Below are 17,832 nucleotides of genomic sequence, written 5' to 3' on the forward strand. Positions count from 1 at the left end.
TAATCTAGTATCTCATAAGGATTTGGTATTAAAGATATTTCAGCATGAAACATTTTCTAAGCAACCCCGTAAAAAGAAAACATACTAAGACAAGAACTCTGTGACAATAAACGCCATCTGCAATAAAAACCATGGTAAGTGTTTGCAATCCTCTCTAAGTAACAACAGTGACAACAGCATAAAGTCTCCCACTGAGTTCGTTTGACACAAACTATCCACAACTGCTCAGCGAAACCAAGAACGCGACTTCTATTTCTAGCATCTGTCTCTAATGCTGAACGCCCTGTGCACACTTAGGAGCGAATAATCTTTTCCTACTTAGTCACTGACAATGAGAAACTAGAGTGGCACAAAACATCAGTGGTTGAATAAGGTGAGGGCAGGAAAAAAAAAAAATCCCCAAATGAACAGTGGTGTTTCAGCAAAAACAGCTGAGATCCACAGATTATTATTAGCACAAGCTGACAGTCAACGGGAGAAAAGCCAAAGGTGTACCAGCGCTTAAGGAAAGGACTCAGGATGACTTAAAAAGCATCAGTGTAAATCTGCCATTAGTGTGAAGCAAGCAAATAGTCACAGTGTTCAGCAGCAGAAGTACATAATTGATAACTCTCAAAGTCATGCTGGAAAAATGTTTAACATGCATTTTTAATTGCCTGGCAGGTCATATAAAACTTGAGAGCTCCAAGGCACAAATAATTTTTCATGGCATGTGCTGGTATGATCCTTGGTCATGTGTTAACTGCAACTGAAATAAAGGACTGTTCTGTGCTTGTAAAATATGAAAACAATGATGAGAAGTCAAAGTCTAGGAAAGGCAGGTAAGTGCAGAAGCCCTTTCACTTGGAGGCAAAAGAAGGGAGAAAATGACTTGTCCTTCTTTCTTCCAAACTTAGTCGCCTCTCTTACCATTCAGAGTAATCTTCCACAGCGTTTTATTATACACTCATGCATTACACAACACAGTGCAATTCCCACCTTCCTCCATACCTTTACTCCTCCTCCTGCATAACACACTGAATGCCATAATGTGCAAGTAACAGCTGTAACACAGAGGAGAATGTCATCACCACACCTCCCAAAGCACCATCACCAGAGGACAGTGAAGGGGAGGTGGAATCACGTCTTCCATGCAAGTCCCTTCCAGACTTGCAACTGGTGCCAGTATCCCCAGCTTCTGGGTTTTTCTGGTCAAAACTATTAACCCCACTTCAACACAAATTCACAGACTTTCAGTTTCAAAGCCATTTTTTAAAAGCTGAATACACTCAGTGAGAAAGGTTCTGAATGCTGTTGCATCTAAAACTGATTTTAAATTTCCAATTTCTTATTCCATCATTTTGATCATATAAAGAGACACATTTTTTTCCTGCAAATCTTACTTCGTTTACCTATTTCACTTACCTGTTCAGTTCAACACAGCCATAACACTTCTACTACTCATTGTAATGAGTTGTGCTATTCAGCTCATACATCATAGCATGTGGAAAGCAAAATGTGGTAATCTCAAGTGGAGAAGGGAGTTCTTTTTAGTGACAGCCTGTTTGTCTTAACTGTTCAAACAGCTCTCTAAAGACAACAAAAATCTTCACCAGTATCTTACCCTACTGCTGTATTGTCACATCTGCATGGATTATAAAACTTCCCACTGAAAAAGTTACCATAGGATAGTAAATTCAGTCGCTAGCATATCATACAAAACAGTTATATATCATCAAAGGGCACTCTGGTCTCATGTGGAACGTGTCTGAAAAACTAAAAAAAAGGCCAAATCAAACTGGAAAATCTCACACAGAAAAAGAACATTCATAATGAGAACCTGTTGTTTCGAATAATAACAAAGAGTATACTTTGCTTGTTTTGCAATTTCATTTCTGTAGTTATTTATACTGTAAGGAAACAGCCTCAAATATGCCATCTATGTACCACAGTTTTGTGACCTAATTCTCCTCGATATAGTTTGCAGAGTTCACCTTTGATGAAACAGGCAGGACAAAAATAAAAAATTACTCATATTGGGAGTTTAAAAATCTTCAGGGATGTTTAAATATGATGTCGCTGTTGTCTGAGCTTTAACATAATGAGAAGTCCCCTTGCCTGTGGGGCGCAGTTTTCCATTTCAAAGGGACTGCCATCCTCAGAGTGTCAGCAGTCAGAAAGCAGAAGCAATCTGCCGTGGCAGGAGGTACCACCACCCTCTCTGCCTTAGACATGAGAGAGACATCAGCTGCCCACCTGCAGCAACCCAATCTCCAAAATCTTTCAAGAGCATGTTAGACAAACTAATGAGTTTTCTAGGCTCCTACTTAAGTTTTTGTAAGGCTGTGTCTAAAATGACTTTCCAAAACATGCAATTGAACAACAAAAGATAATTAGACCAATATTCATGTCAGCAGGGCATGGATACCTGGACTCGTGTAGTATATAAACTAGGAAAAGGTAATAACTAGCTATTTTATTCCAACACCAGGAATATTTTTCATTTCCTGAGAGAGAAGTAGAGGTCCCAAAGGCTCAAGCGCACATTCAGTCGTGCTACCAGACATTTTTGCAACACTTAAAATTGGCATGATAGGTATGTTGCAAACACATAATTTCTTGGGATTTGTGAAGCTTGTGTTCTATAACTGCATCACCTGGAAGTCAACATGCAATTCATCCCCCACATTTTCTGTATTTTTATACAAAATACATGCGATCCACAGATCTCACTAAACCAAGTATTTAAATAAACAGAAAACCCAAGCAGCACTTGTAAGAGATTTCTGATCTGCATCAGTACATTACAAAAGTTGAGCACCATACACTACAGCTAAATACCTGAAACTTCTGTAGATTAACTGCAAACCCAGGAGAATGTAGGCCAAAAAAACCCCTCAGCCCTGAAGAACCATTTGTTATTGTCTCAGATTAATATAAACACTTCATTGAAAATATGCAAAAAGCCAACCTGTGGTAATAAAGGAAAATTCAGTCAAGACAAGATAACTGCAGAAAAAGCTGAATTAATTAATTGCATGATACTATACAAGAAGAAAAGACCTTGACAGCTCTAAACCAAAGTATTCGCAGAAGCTTTGGGACAGGTTAACAAAAGGAAGAGACAAAACACCCAGCTCCAAGAATTCACCCAAGAGCTCTAGAACAATGGAAACATGATCCAATCAGCTGCTATAATAAACAAGAGAATTGGTAGGCACATGGGAGTATGATGTAATGGCCAAGAGAAAGCATGGCTTTGTAAAGAGAAGTCGTAACTTCAAGATTACTTGCATTTCTGTAAGGAGTTAATGATTATTTTGATAAGGATGATTTGGTTAATGTAGTATATTTAGATTTCTGAAAAGCTCTCGCAAGCCAAAAGCTCTTAAACAATTTGTTACAAGGTAAAATAAAAGGTCTATCATGAATTGTTATCTAGAAGATGGAACAGGGTAAGTGGGCAGCTTTCACAATGTTACTAGTGGAATTCCAAAATAATTTTCTGAAAAGCTTGGTGGCCAATGGCAGTTGAAAGAGTGGATGTGATTTTAAAAATTTTTAGGAAGGAAACACACAGTAAAACAGAAAACATTGTAAAAACAGAGTGCTCACATATTGAATCTCTTACATAAAACTCAGCAGCAGCCTCAGGAAAAAACAAGGCTTTTCAGCTTGGAAGAGATACGCCAGTGTCATGAAAACAGTAGAAATTTACAGAATCAGGAAAGAGACTGCAAGAAGTGAACAGAGATTGACAATTCACCATTTCTCATGGTCAGAAAAACTTAACAACACCGTGTTTTTAGCGGCAAGCATAAAACAACAAAAACACTCTCTTTTAAAAAGCATAATTAACTTGTGGAACTCATCACTACAGAAACTCAAAGCATATATATGTTCAGATAAAAGCAAGTTCATGAGGGACAGCACTAAATACAAGGTTTTGGATGTATCTTCCATCCCATCAAAAGCAGTATTTGCTCTCTTTCTCCTACACTCATTAACTGTCTGCTGTCAGTCCCTGTTAGACATAGAACAGCAAACCAAGTGATGTTGTTTAACCCAGTGTAGTGGCACTTACATACCTCTCGCTCTTCTCTGCCAGTCCCAATGTAAGTGTTCTCCAAGCTGTCATCTGAGACTCTTGTTTGTCTGTCCAGTTCCAAAAGTGTTTGCTTCTGAGTAGCTATTGTCTTTAAGTGTCATTAGTCAGACCAAAATACTGCCAAATTAATTATACTCATCATAGCTAATTATTTTATTTAAAAATTGCAGATGAAGAAGAACTTGCAAAGATGGAAATACCAGCTACCAGGAAATGCAAGATACTCTTTGCTCCTGATGATCAAAAGTGGATGCAATACTGGCAAAAAAGACAGTCTTTGAGCATCGATAAACAAGACAAGCTAAGAACAGAAAGAGCTGATGTCCAGTGCTGCAAGGATTTGGCAGTGCTCTTGTCTTCTGTTTATAGAAAGCATAATGGCAGCATACAGCCCTTCCAGGGACTGAACACAGGATTTATGCAGTGTCTGCACTATATAAACCTGCTTGATGTGCCACTTAGCTTTTACAATGCCTTGCAAAACCCAGAGGAAAAACATAAACATAGATCTTACACCTTCTCCCTCTCCAAAGTATTCTTGCAAATCACAAAAATCTGATGTATCTATCAGCTTACCACTAAACACATCTTGCTTGTTCCCCACAAAACTAATGCTTCAAACTAGAGTAGAAAATAGAAGTGAAACAGGGCAACCCTAAATTTAGATTCTTTTTTCATGTACAAATAACTGAAGGTGAAGGCCAGGCATATAAGCATTTAACTAGTTAATCCTGAATACTGAGATACTTTTAGATCTTTTAAATTATTTACAGGCCTAAAAGGGTGGTCAAACATGAAAAATATGTCCAATTATTAAGAATAAAAATAAAATAAAAAATAGATCATGCTTACTTTCCTAAAAATATCTGCAGTACTAAACACACATTCATCAAGAGCAAATGCCTGAATCTACAAGCACCCAAGCAGTGCTTACACTAAAAGCTCTCACTCTTTGAATCCCCATTCATTTTTCCCAAATGTAACTCTTAGATTATGTTTTCAAATTAAGGAAAGTGTGAAAGTGTGTCTGAAATTACTTACTCTCCTACCTGCTTCTTTTAAAGCAGAATGGAGAAAAAAAAAAGGAAAAAAAACCCTTTTTTTTTTTTTATCATCAAGCAAACTCATTCATTGCTCATGACCATTAACAGCATTTACAGCTCTGTAAATTATAATCAGGATAATCAAATCCTGTGCTTTGGGGTATGAGTTGATCACTGTAGGAGCTGGGAAGAAATTTTCTCCCATCTGCTGCACTGCGCAGTTGTACTGGTGGATTTTTGGTACAATGGAAAGTCCACCCTATGTGAATGCTGGTGGCAGAATATAAGGCTTTGAATGCCAAAAATGTCAGAATGACAAATTCTATGTGATTGATGAGAAATCCCTATGAAGCCTTCCTATTGCTGCCAGATTCTGCTGCTGTGCTATGTGCACGGACCACGAGACCAGTGAGTCTATGACTTCCAGGATAGTCTAGACAGTACAGCTACAGCAAGGCAGACAGAAATAGAGAAGAATCTCTTTCCTACAAACTCTGAATTTTAATTTCTCTCACTGTAAACAGGTCCTTAACAGATTAATCGTACCCCCAGCAAATATAATTTGATTTTACTGTAGCCATATATGTAAACATAATATGAGAAAATCAAGGCATTAACATTATTAACTACTAACAAAATTATATTCCTCAAGCAAGAGCTGGAACATAACTTAATTTAATCTAATACATTCCATGCACAGAGACACACACAGACACACATAAATACACTCACACCAAAATAACAGTAATTTAAACATCATGCGTCTGAAATCCACTAATCTGATGTCAGTATATGTAAGATTGAAAACTGCACTTAAACAGGATTTCTCTGTCATTCTATTCTCTTTCTATTACCATAGGACAATGGTAAGCACAAATATTTTAGAGAAATCTGAAATAAGGAGAAACTCACATTTCAATATCCCATGTAAAATAGCAAACTAAATCTAGGAGTTTGCTGTGTATGTAGGAGTGATACCAGCAATAGCTATAGCCCAACCCAGTACCCCAAATATTTAAGTGCCAACCTGAAGCTCTCATCTCCTGACGTTGCTATCCATACAGTTATCAGGGCACACGTGTGTGCAAAGCAATGCTTTGCAGATCCCTAAGCCCATCACCCCACTGTGAGTGCAGAGGAGGTGGCATCTACCCTCTTGCTTAACTGTGAGTATTATATCTGTACAGGTCCCAAGAACCACCAAAGATGTCAGAAGGAAAAGCGTGAGTTGGTGACCAAAATCCTTGTTAAAATACTGTTTTAAGGTAACATACTTCTATTAAGCACGGGTAGAGAAGTCTTACTACTGGCTTAATGATCCTTATTAAAGACAAAACTTTCTGCTAAGAAGCTCTAGCTTATCTGTGAGTCAATATAATGGAGACAACGCTGAGTGTTGGAGTTGGTCAGTGCCATTAGTGTTGCTAAACACAAGGTTGGACTTATCACATAAATATGCATGATAAATTTGAGACAAAACTGACAAGAGCATGTCTCTAAAGAAGTTGCTGAAATCTATGAGATTGCTCCACACTGTCTTTGAGATGCACATTCAAGTAGCTGAACAAGAAATACCTGATCTGTAAAGTTTTTTGTGCCTAAATATTCACATTCTCTCTCTTTCTCTCCGTAGAAGTGTTCATAGAAAATTGTGGGTTTATGTATGCATCAAAATACTTTCCCTTTGTATCTGCAAGATTAGAAAATCCACTAAAAATGATATTAATGTCCACATTTACTCAAATGCACCAGGACAGTCGGTGGAAGAAAACAGGTATGTCATGGAAATCTTGGTATCTGAGTGACTGTTCCAGCTTTTGAAGCAGAAATAGAAACACATCCTTCTAATTAGAAATGATTGTTTCAAGAAAAACAGTATATGCACTTAAAAACAATGTTTCAGGTAGTTCACTTATTATTACACAAATATGCTTTGTACTAAAGTTTTTTTTTAATAAAAGTGAAATTCAAAAAACAGTTTAGGTATGTGCATGTATAAGTAAGGCAGTGTGTATATGTGTGGGTGTGTAAATACTATATACCCAGATGCAAACCCTCAATGCATTAAATAAACTTCAGCTCTATACCTTAGTACTCAATTCTGAGTCTGGTTACCTTCCGGATTGCTAAGTCTTTCTAAATTAGAACAAGCAATTTCTCTTTGTTTTACCTAATATTTGAAAATGGCAAAAAAGTCCCATGGGTCACTGAAAATTATCCCTTCATTCCTGCCGCCTGTTTCAAGTCAGTCAAAACATTCCAGACTTCAAAAGGGGGCTTTGCCTGCTTAGGCCATTTTGGTGTCCTTCTATGGTTGGCCTATGAGGGATTGGTTATTTGGATAAATTAGTTTGTGGAGCCTGCTGGCCTTCTAGAAGACCTCAGTGTCTGACTGCAAATTAGTTCTACTGAACATGTAGAAATCCCTGGGCAGACGAGAAGAAATAAATGGTGATAAAATCTAATACTACAATGTTTGTAATGTGATTTTATTCTGCTCTGTAGCTTGTAAGCAAAGCTAATGTTGAATTAAAAATTTTCAAATATTAAAATGTCCATGAAAGCACAATATCAGATCAGTATCCGAGTCACAGGAGAGAAGGCTGGATGCCAACTTTAAAGTTAAGCTTCCAGCAGGAATCTTTTACAAGAACAAACAAAAAAACCTCCTGGTTTTCCACAAAATCAAGTAGGTATTTACATTACGGATGCACCCCTGCTTAAGCCAGGAAGTCACACAGTTGAATTCGGCTGGAGCTTGGGCTGTGAATAAACTGCTATGCAGTCTTTTAGTGCATAGTTGTACAACTGCCTAAGGAGAGTTTATCCTTAAGGAAGAGAAGTCAGAGAGCCAAAACTAACAAACATGGCTCCTCGAGCGGAACAATGGTCCAGAAAACCTAGTAAAAAAGAAAATAAACTTCACTGGCAGTTTGCTTTTTACTGTTAAGGGCTAAGCTACAACTTCATCAAGACTTTCAAGAAGACACTTCAGGCAGAACAGTATGCACACTGCACACTTATATAGCGGCTGGAAAGAGTCGGACTGCGTATTTCTTATATACCCATTTTTATGAGGTGATCTAAAAATACCTCATGCCATAACAACAAAAAAGATCCACTTCTCTGAGGAAAAAAGAATTTGTAACTAAGATGAGTCGTGGTCCCCAATGAAACCCCTGCAAGGTCTCTGTCCTGCTCCTAAAACCAGGACCATAAGGTCAACACTATGTCTGTGTAAAACACACTAAGAGTTACAAGGACAGTGGGATTAGTTTCCGGTACCACTGGCAGAAAATTACAAATGCTCATTAAAAATAATTGCTGCTATGAATGCTGTCTTTAGGCTTTGGTTCTGCAAAGATGAATATGCCTGACACTATAAGCTGTGGTAGCAGCATCTCCATCAGTGCTGCAAGCATTGTTGCCTATGGCACTGTAGGGTTTCTGCCACCAATTAGGAAAATTACATTTTAAGTAACATGAATTTCTCCGTGTTGTTACTGCAAACCCAGCTGAGTGAAGAGTTTGTAGTGAATAACCTATGGTTTCCCAACTGTTCATACAATTTTCAGAAGTATTTTCACTAAAATGTTTTGAAAGAAAAAACTCTATCAATAGTTACTGATCAGGCAGTTAGTGCGGACTGCCTAGCAGCAGCTCTTTTCAATTTGGGAAACTTAAATACATCAGCTAGTTCCAGCTATTCATTATTTTTGACACTTACTGAGTGTAATAAGTGTGTTTTGTGGCTTATGTTTCCAATATCCAACCGATTGCAGATAGAGAGGGGAAGGGGAGTGGGAAGGGTGCAGGCCATTACATTTTATGGGCTCAGTTACAGATTGAAATTGCACGGTGCTTGTTGGCTATTGCCTTGCAGAGCTTTCCAAAAAGGAAGCCTGTCACACATTTCTTCAGGAGGGGAATGCAGAAGGGAGTAAGTGCTGTGCCAGTCTTTCAGAGAAACTGAGGCAGCACTGCTATACATGACTTCCACAGGTAACAGTGCTATGAGTTTTCAACTAAAGGTAAAATACTTGTATTTTCAACCACTTTCCTCATAGACTTTGTTCCCTAATGTGGCAAACAGGTAACGTGAGCATTAAAAACATGTCATTGATGATACTGTTCAAACCTGGAGGTCACGCCTGGCTGTCGCCAGCCATGCCCACAGTCGCAGCCATGCCACCACCATGGCAGTGGCCTCTGAAACCACTCGAGAGTTGTGCTGCCGGATCCTGGCTCGCCTTGAAACAAAATGAACTTTCTAGCCCTTCTGGTAGTGAAGATAACCTTGAAAATGTGAAGAGAGTGTAATCTGATGCCTCAGTAAGACTGCAAGGAGCTTGAAACAAAGACAGAGAGATGTGAACTGCCCCAGCCATCTCTCTCTGGGCCCCATGGACTCAGCATTTCTGTGGTCGTGGAGTCTGGCATTTTTCCAAGATTCCACAGAATCTCGCATGTTTGCTGCAAAATTCATTATTTTGCTGCAGCCAGGTGCGGGATGTTTTTTGGTTTGGATTTTTACTTTCCCCCCTCCCCCCTTCTTGCTGAAACCAACTACTCGCTCTGCGTCTTTCCATTAGCAGAGGTATGAGGTGAATTTTTGGTGCAAGTGCTGCTCTCTGGTACATGGCATGGGGTATGCAGGAGAGAAGTGTCCAGTGAGCAGCAGGGAGGAGAAAGAAGTTGGAAATATGCAGCCAGGCTGCCCAGAGCTGAGGTTTGGGGGCTGCAGGGGAAATCAGAGAAGATTAACTGCTAGAGTGGACCAAGAGTACCTCCTTTTTTGGCTCATTGGGTGCATGCTGTTTGGAACAAACTTGACTGCTGAGGGCCTCAGAGTCTTCACTCTGTTTTCCAGATGGGCAAACTCCATCGTCAAAAATCCTCACTGCTGAAAATACTTCTTGGTGTAAAATTTTGAAAAAAGAATTTTCAATTGTGAGCCTAGACAGGGTAGGAAGGAAAATTATTTTATGCCGTTTAAAAACCTAATATCACTACCACAGAGACACTTATGGAAGAAACACCTTCCAAAGTATTGGCAGAGGGTATAGTATTGCTTAAAACTGCCAATATTTACTTGTGAAATATTTCTTGTGCTGAGTTTTGCAAATAAATAAGAACTATGCAGTTTTTTAAAAAAAATCAGTAGGCAAATCAAATGAAATAAAATACCCACTGGCCTCTACAATGCCCCTTTTCTGAGTTTTTTAAAAGTCATTCATCAGGGTACCTCTAAACCACATGTATGTCTATATCAAGCACATCATGATGAATCTTCTGATTATCAGTGTTTTTCATGTTTCTAGGGCTTCTAGAGGGTTTCTGGGGCAATGGATCCATGCCAGTGCAATTTGGAACTGATAGATTTAGCCTACCACACATGTAAGCCATGACAATTTTACATCAATTTTTTGAAATCAATTGGTGTAAGATGTACTGTTATCCATGCTCAGTTTCCTTATAATCAGAATTTCTCTAACATCCAAAATTATATTTTCATCTCAAAAATAATTAAAACTAGAGGTATTTTTTTCTTCTCAGGTATGTATGAGCAGTAAGACTCATTACAAATGACTTTCAAGCAGAAAAGCCCCCTCAAGGTGGTGAAGAACAGGACTTATGAACTCAAATGGAAATTGGAGCACCAGTAATCAAATCTGGCATGAGATGCAACCCTACACATAGCACTTTAAAGCGTAAGCATGTTGGGTATGTATCAGACTTTCAGATCTCAGTGGCAAGCCAAATAATACTACTTTATAGGTGGCTGCTCCAAAGTTGACCAAGAAGTACATCCAGCAAAAGTTCAGTGAGGTGAGCAGCACAGCATTTGGAGTGTCTTTAAGAAGAAACAGACCCAGTCACTGAGGCAGCCCAGTTGTATGAATTTGTAACATCTTGGTTATCATTGAGATGCCTGCTTCACTGACAAATTGAAATCAAAAACTCATTATTAATAGAGTAATAAAAATAAAAAAGGCCTGACCATTTTGGCTTGATAAAACAGGAGTGAACCATCTTTAATAGGTTCTTATAACACTAAAAACACACCTGAAAGTCTTTCTTGGACTTGGAAAGAAGCAGAACATCAGTGAAATTCTCAGGCAGGATACAACACTGATATCATCTGTCTAGCCAGCTTCAGATTTGTGTTCTGCTTCTTTCTCAGGCATCTAGTAAAAGAAAGGCAGGGACAGATGTAGTGTTCAACTTTGCAAGTGCATGTTTCAAAGTCAGTTCCTACACAATGCAAACCAAGCACAACAGTACCATTAAAACAATTTCTCCAGATGATGAAAGTGTTTCCTAGAGACTAAAATCCCCTCTTAGCTCTACAAGTGTAACAGAGGGCAGAATTGAGTTTACTGGGCTTATTATGGTATCCTCTGTACGTGTCAACACTGACAGGCTGCATTCCTGTGCACAGCATCATCCTCTTCCTCAACAGAGAAATCTTGGCCAAAGACAGTGGTGAGGCACTTACTCATCTACTCTCTCATACTGTTGTCTGAAAATTTTTTTTCATTTTCCTTTCCTTTCTCTTTCCAGTACTTTCTCCATTGTTCATCTAGCTCTGTCTTTCTAAAACATTATACACTTTCATTTCTCAGTTGTTTAATAAAGCTCCTCCCTCATCCACATATACCTGAATTTGCTTCCACTCCATAATTTGCATAAGCCACTTTCAAGATTAAATTTCCTTTCAACTGGTGTTTGTAGGGACATTTTCCTCTTTTCCTATGGACTAGCACCAGGTTTTAGAAGTCACTATATGTGTTTGGGATCTTAAATCCCAAACAGGTTTTGGGTTCTGGGTTTTAATGACAGAGTGCTGATCTCTCCTACACCCTCTCTTTCTTTCTTGTATGCACACAGAGAGAACAAAATAAACAAAAACAGTGTTCATACCATCATCTTCATTTTCACTGGCACTATTTTGTCTTCTGACTACTGCTTTTAGGAAATCTCCCTGTTGGTCAACTGGCTGTTGCAAATGCAGCAGCCTCTCCAGTTATGAATGAGTTCAAATGAGACCTAATTAAAGGATTTGATTTCAGGGTTTAATATCCAATTTTAAACCTGTCCAATGACACTGCAGTCAGAAGAATCACACCCTGCCCTTTTCCATGTACCTTTGAGCACTTCAGTCCTCATTGTTTACAGAAGCCTGAGTTCTTGTAGATGCAGCAAGTCTATTCAGCAGTTACTGGTTTAGATTTTGATACTCCTGATAGCATCCATGACTACCACACACTTGGGTAATATGAAGGGAAACTCTGAGCAGATGAAGTGTTTTACAGGCTCTCTGGACTAAGTGGTGAAAAGATGGAATGGAATGAATAACCCCAACAGGAGAGCTGGTAGTGCCAAACCATGAACAAATATTTCCCTTAATACCCCTGTTATGTTAAGTGACAGTTACATTTGTCATTACACACAGCTCCAGCATACAATTACCCGGCCCAAACCCTCCACAGCACATGAAGCCCCAGCTACGCTGGGCAAACACAGTGGAAGTATTGCAGTGGAAGTCGCAAAAAATCCTGACAGCATCAAGGAAAGGCTTTTCATGCACAGAAGAAAGCCTGATCCCAAATAAAACATGGAGTTTGGGTGGTGCTGAAAGCTCTGGCACTGCAACTGCAAACAGGACCATCTCTGTTTAGCACTAGTCAGTAACCATGGCCAACCCTTTCTCTAGAAGTTAACTGGTCCTGTCCACACATTGCTGTAGCAGGGATGGATAAATAGCCAAATGTACACATAGAGACAAGTCTGTGGAACAAATGCATATTGGAAACTAACCAAAGACATATTGCTACAGACAGTAAAAATGACACTACACATCAAGTATTACAAAAACATGGAACACAATAGGCTTATTATTAGGTGCTTGTATTTTTCTATTCTGTTGCTACATGAAAAGCTAACACAAGCATCAGGGAAACTGAATATAGAATCATAGAATACAAGGGGAACAGTGAGAGATAATGCAGAGTACTGTCAAATGTAAAAAGTAAACAGACCAGAAAAAATGCAGGCAATAAATCTAATCAAATTTACTAAATAGTACTTTTTGTACGTATTTTACAAGTGGTAAAAATAAGGCAATTTCAAGATGCACTTTTTCTGTTAAACAATCCAGAATAAAAACATTTATGTAGCATTTTGATGTTCACTGAGTGCCAAGAACGATATCACAAACTAAACTAACAAATCCAAACCACACACAATCATTTGACCATGCATGAAACATTATTGTGTGTGATAGTTTGCAAAATTTCTTCCTATTATGACTTTATAAACAGGCATTTTCAAGAAACAATGCTGTTATACTTTTTTTGCCACTGTTCTTAAGACTTTGCAGCTAAGAGTTGCACTGGCTTCGCCCAGAAGCAGTATTTGCATATATTCACACAGATAAAGAGAAATAACTTCAAATAATGGGATGAAAACTCTCTAACAGATCAAAATGTTAACAACATAAATGCAGCAAGCCAAATATTTCTCTGAGAGAGTAACAACCATCATTTTGTAACATGAATCACTGAAGACAAATACTTTTAAAGCTATAACTAATTTTCTGTAGCTTTAGCATAAGTCTCCATCTCTCAATTAATTCACCATTCACTGCTTCTTCCAATCACTAAAAGCATGTAGCTCTCTTAAGACTTTCATCCACTTGGTTGCCACAAAAATAATTACCACTTTAAAAGCTGTAACTTTTTTTTCTCAGGACTGACAAGTTGTTTACTTACAGACTTCCCATTTATTCCCTCAGGGTCTTCCATTGAAGATTTCTCCTTCCAAATTATATATGGGCTATTAGTTACAGTGAGGTTCAGACAGTCCTAGTACACACACACCTGTGGAAAAGACAGTACCACATCGTCGGATTAATTTGTTGGCACGAAACTAGGAGGAGATCTTCACTTCTGCAACTTTCCATTAACTAACAAGTATTCACAAGTTGGGAGCAGTTGTCTTTGAAGAACTGAATCAATCTTGAAAACAAATACATAGCTGATCTGTTTACCACAAATCCACGCACGCCAAAAGCAGGCAGCGAGAGCCCTGTTGTGCTCGCTGTCGGCAGACAAATAAAAGGCAGCCAGGAACTCTTTTGCCGACACTATTTCTGTGCCAACAACACATCTCTTCTTCTTTTGATTTTTTTTTCTTCTAGGAAGCTCAGCCTCCCCTGATATCTATCAATGTCAATTGTACTTTAATGCTAAGAGGAAATAATAACAAAGAAATATGATTGTAGATTGAGCCAGGATAAAAAAGAAAATCCACAAAGTTTTCTAAACGTTGCCCTCAAGCTAAGGATATTTTTATACTAAATCTCTTCAAGTTTACATTAGGTCACAGTTCTAGGCCCTATAAATTATAAATATGGGATGCTTTGTGTTCTATCACCTTTGGAAATAGTGTTCTTTGATGTTAAAAATAACAGGGAAGTACTGAGATGAAATAATGAAGGCTTACTCCCCAAACAGAGATAAATCCAAAATATGGTTTCTTTCCATGGGCAATTTTCTTTAGAATAAAATGCTGTGAACATCTTAAAATTCAGAACTATTCACTGGAGTAATTAAAACAACCGAGCTAAGATCCTCATTAGAAAAACTGGTGCTTTTTTAATGACATGCGGCAAATGATGTCTGCTAAAGAATAATAAAAATGAAAATTTGGGGAGTTTAAGTGTGTGTATGTGTATATAGCATATACCTTATATACAGTGAAATATGAATAGTACTTTGTTTTTCAGGTGTTTTCATAGGTGAAGATCTGATGGTCTGAAGATATTCAATTTGTCCTAAAACCACTCTGCATATGAAATACATATAATTTAGGGTCAGGATCCAAAACCTTATTCTGCATATTTCTACCTGAATAAGACTCTCACAAGAAAATAAAAAATCCCTTCAAGACCAGTTGTTTTGACACTATTTATTGCACACATTTGGCTACTTCTATAAAATCTAAGCATTAAGAAAGTGTTAACAGGTTCACTCCACACCCTAAGGAAGATGCTAATATGAACCATGCTTCTGCAATGCATCCACTCCCTTCTTTCTGGTTTACAATTGAGAGATCAAATCCAGTCCTGCTCCTGCTGAGAACAATGGTCAATCTGCAATATTTCTACAAAATCTGGTCCTCGTATTTGTTCTGACACCAGATTATAGGTTAGAAAATTACTCAAGGCTTTAAAAACTGACAATTAAAATTAGGGAGGGGAAGGACAAGAAGTTCTCCTAGTTTAAAAAAAAAAATAATAGCAAAGAGAGGAAGAAGAAAACAACTCTCTAACAATGCCCTGCTCCTAGGCAATGACTGACATCTGTTTCAAAAACTCTTTTATTGCAAAATTCAATAAATGGAAAAACCGCACAAACTGAAAGTCTGCAACTTCAGTGAGGGAATAAAATGGAGCCTTTTCTAATGGAAAAATATTCATAAGTCAATTGATTTAATGCTGGTATGTGGATGACCTGACAGATTTTCAGATCAGCAGTGCTCTCTTTACTAATGGAAAGAAAACTTTACCAAGACTGGTAATTTTCTATTAAAGCCCAGATGGAAAAAGCATAGATGTTTTACAGTACATTGTAGTTCAACCGTAATTAGGCAACCCTACTTGCAAAAGCTGCTACAGCAAACATTTCTGTCTCTGAGAAAGATTCCTACAACAAACCAGCATCAAAAGAGCCCACTCTTGCATTTTCTGCTCTGAAATATGCTGCCCTGAAAGTCACTGCAAAATAGATTTACAAAAAGCTCCTATATACTCCTGAAACCCCCATACTCCTTAAGGCAAAGGCTTTTCTTTCTCAGCAGACACCAGAGACCTCTGGCAGCATAATCAACCCAGCAGTAACATGAGGGCTTAGACAGTAATACAGAACAGCTGATTTACAATGTAATTAAGTAATTTTAATTTTGAAAAATTCAACTTTCGAACAGGAGCAACTTAAGTTATCCTTATTTAATTGTCATCTTAGGTTATTTTTAACTCTTAGTAAAACTTTAAAAAAACTAATTAAATTCCCTTGAGTTGCTATTGTATCAAAAATTTCATCTAAATTACGCAAAGTATCTATTACAGAGAAGTTGTTATATTCAAAATATGCCACTGAATATAAGTGGGATAAAAACTCAAATCATTGAAAAAGACAAGATCCAAATTGAAGGGAAGTCATGAAAGTACATATCCCGTTTTATTTTTCTCTATTACTCTGGAAGTCATTTGCTTGGTTAAATATTATTACTATTAAATACGCGACGGTAGCAGCTAAGAGTCCCACCAGCTAAAACACTATTGTACCAGGCGTGATAACCAGCAGCCCTCTTTTCCAAACAGCTATTACCATTTTAAAGGGAATAAAAACCCACAAAGAAGTACAGAAAGTGGTTTTACGGGGCGATTTTTATTCCCCTCTTTCTGAAACGTTAGCCAAGTCTGTGCAATTTTCCCCACACACATGGATCTGGATGTGTGCCCCTGACACCAGGCACAGGGAGGCTGCCAGGCACTCCCAGCCGTGCTGTGGAGGTGGCCAGCAGCTTCAATAAGCTCCTTGTCCTGGAAGGGCTGTCCCCATCCCAGCACCCGCCTAGAAACCTGACAACTGATGACCCGAGAGGAAGATCTCAAACACAGTCAGGAATACTGAGAAATAACCTCTTAGGGCTGGAAGGTACCAATGGAGGGTGATGTCTTGCACAGAGAGCACCAAACATGAGGGCGTTTGATTGGAGGACCAGGAGCCTAGTTTCTTGTACTTGCTGAGCTGTTCTGCACAAAAACTTTGCGTTTCCCAAGCAAGCCCCACTCTGTCACTAATATCCACATCTTGGAGCTGTCCCAGGGCTACTGTAACCCACCTTCAGCTGCAGTGAGCCTCTGATGAAACTCACAGTGATCAGAAACAGCACTAACACAGTATCTTGGGCTACCTTACTCTTTCCATCACCAAGGAGAAGGAATTAAACTTTTTTCCTGTTCCTGGGCCACCAGTAAAATCACTTCTGTTTTACAACTTCCCAGCTGATTACACCATTGCAATCTCCAAGATAAGGTGTTTTTTCATGTCATCAGTGGATACTGCTTTGCTCTTATTTTCTTATGCTTTCTCAGAAACTACTAGAATTTGCTAGTAACACCTATAAAAAATTGTATCTCTCCAAAGCTTATTAATTTGTTAGAAGAAAAAAACCCAAAACCAAACATAAAAGCCACATGTACTGTATCATTTGGTAGAGAAAATACTAAAGAGGTTATGAGACTGGGTGAAATGGCCTTTATTTACCCTGTAGATGATAGCATGTGATATTTCACAGTTGATATTAGGGAACTTGATGGTTTTGATTTTATGTGCTATATTTGGGAAGTTTCCTTTTTAGCACTTTCTAAAGACTCACTACATTTGCTCCATTCCCAGGTAGGTCTCTCATCCCCCACCCCTGCTTCCTTTTAAGGTGTTAAATTTGGCAGATAACCTGGGTAGCATTTAGAAAACAATTATTTCCAAATGCTGGGAAAGAAACTTGCCAAGTGTAACAGCTAAAAAAAAAAAAAAAAAAAAAAAAAAAAAAAAAAAAAAAAAAAAAAAAAAAAAGAAATAAAATGGAAGAGGTGAAGGTATTTTTTAAAAATGAAATTTAGAAGGGACCTTT

At 38.2% G+C, this 17,832-nt stretch overlaps 1 protein-coding gene across 1 annotated transcript in view; it reads right to left on the minus strand.

The window, feature by feature from the left end:
- Nucleotides 1-17,832, minus strand: part of EYA1 (EYA transcriptional coactivator and phosphatase 1) — a 161,925-nt gene that overhangs the window by 134,974 nt on the left and 9,119 nt on the right. Inside the window, exon 2 of the mRNA XM_027904186.1 lies at nucleotides 13,905-14,012. Coding sequence (XP_027759987.1) covers nucleotides 13,905-13,937 — 33 coding nt within the window. The 5' untranslated portion in view covers nucleotides 13,938-14,012. The remainder of the gene's footprint in view (nucleotides 1-13,904; nucleotides 14,013-17,832) is intronic.

Source organism: Empidonax traillii, unplaced genomic scaffold (assembly GCF_003031625.1).
Source record: "Empidonax traillii isolate 1590-97213 ecotype Southwest subspecies unplaced genomic scaffold, ASM303162v1 scaffold1016:size208863, whole genome shotgun sequence".
Classification (NCBI taxonomy): domain Eukaryota; kingdom Metazoa; phylum Chordata; class Aves; order Passeriformes; family Tyrannidae; genus Empidonax; species Empidonax traillii.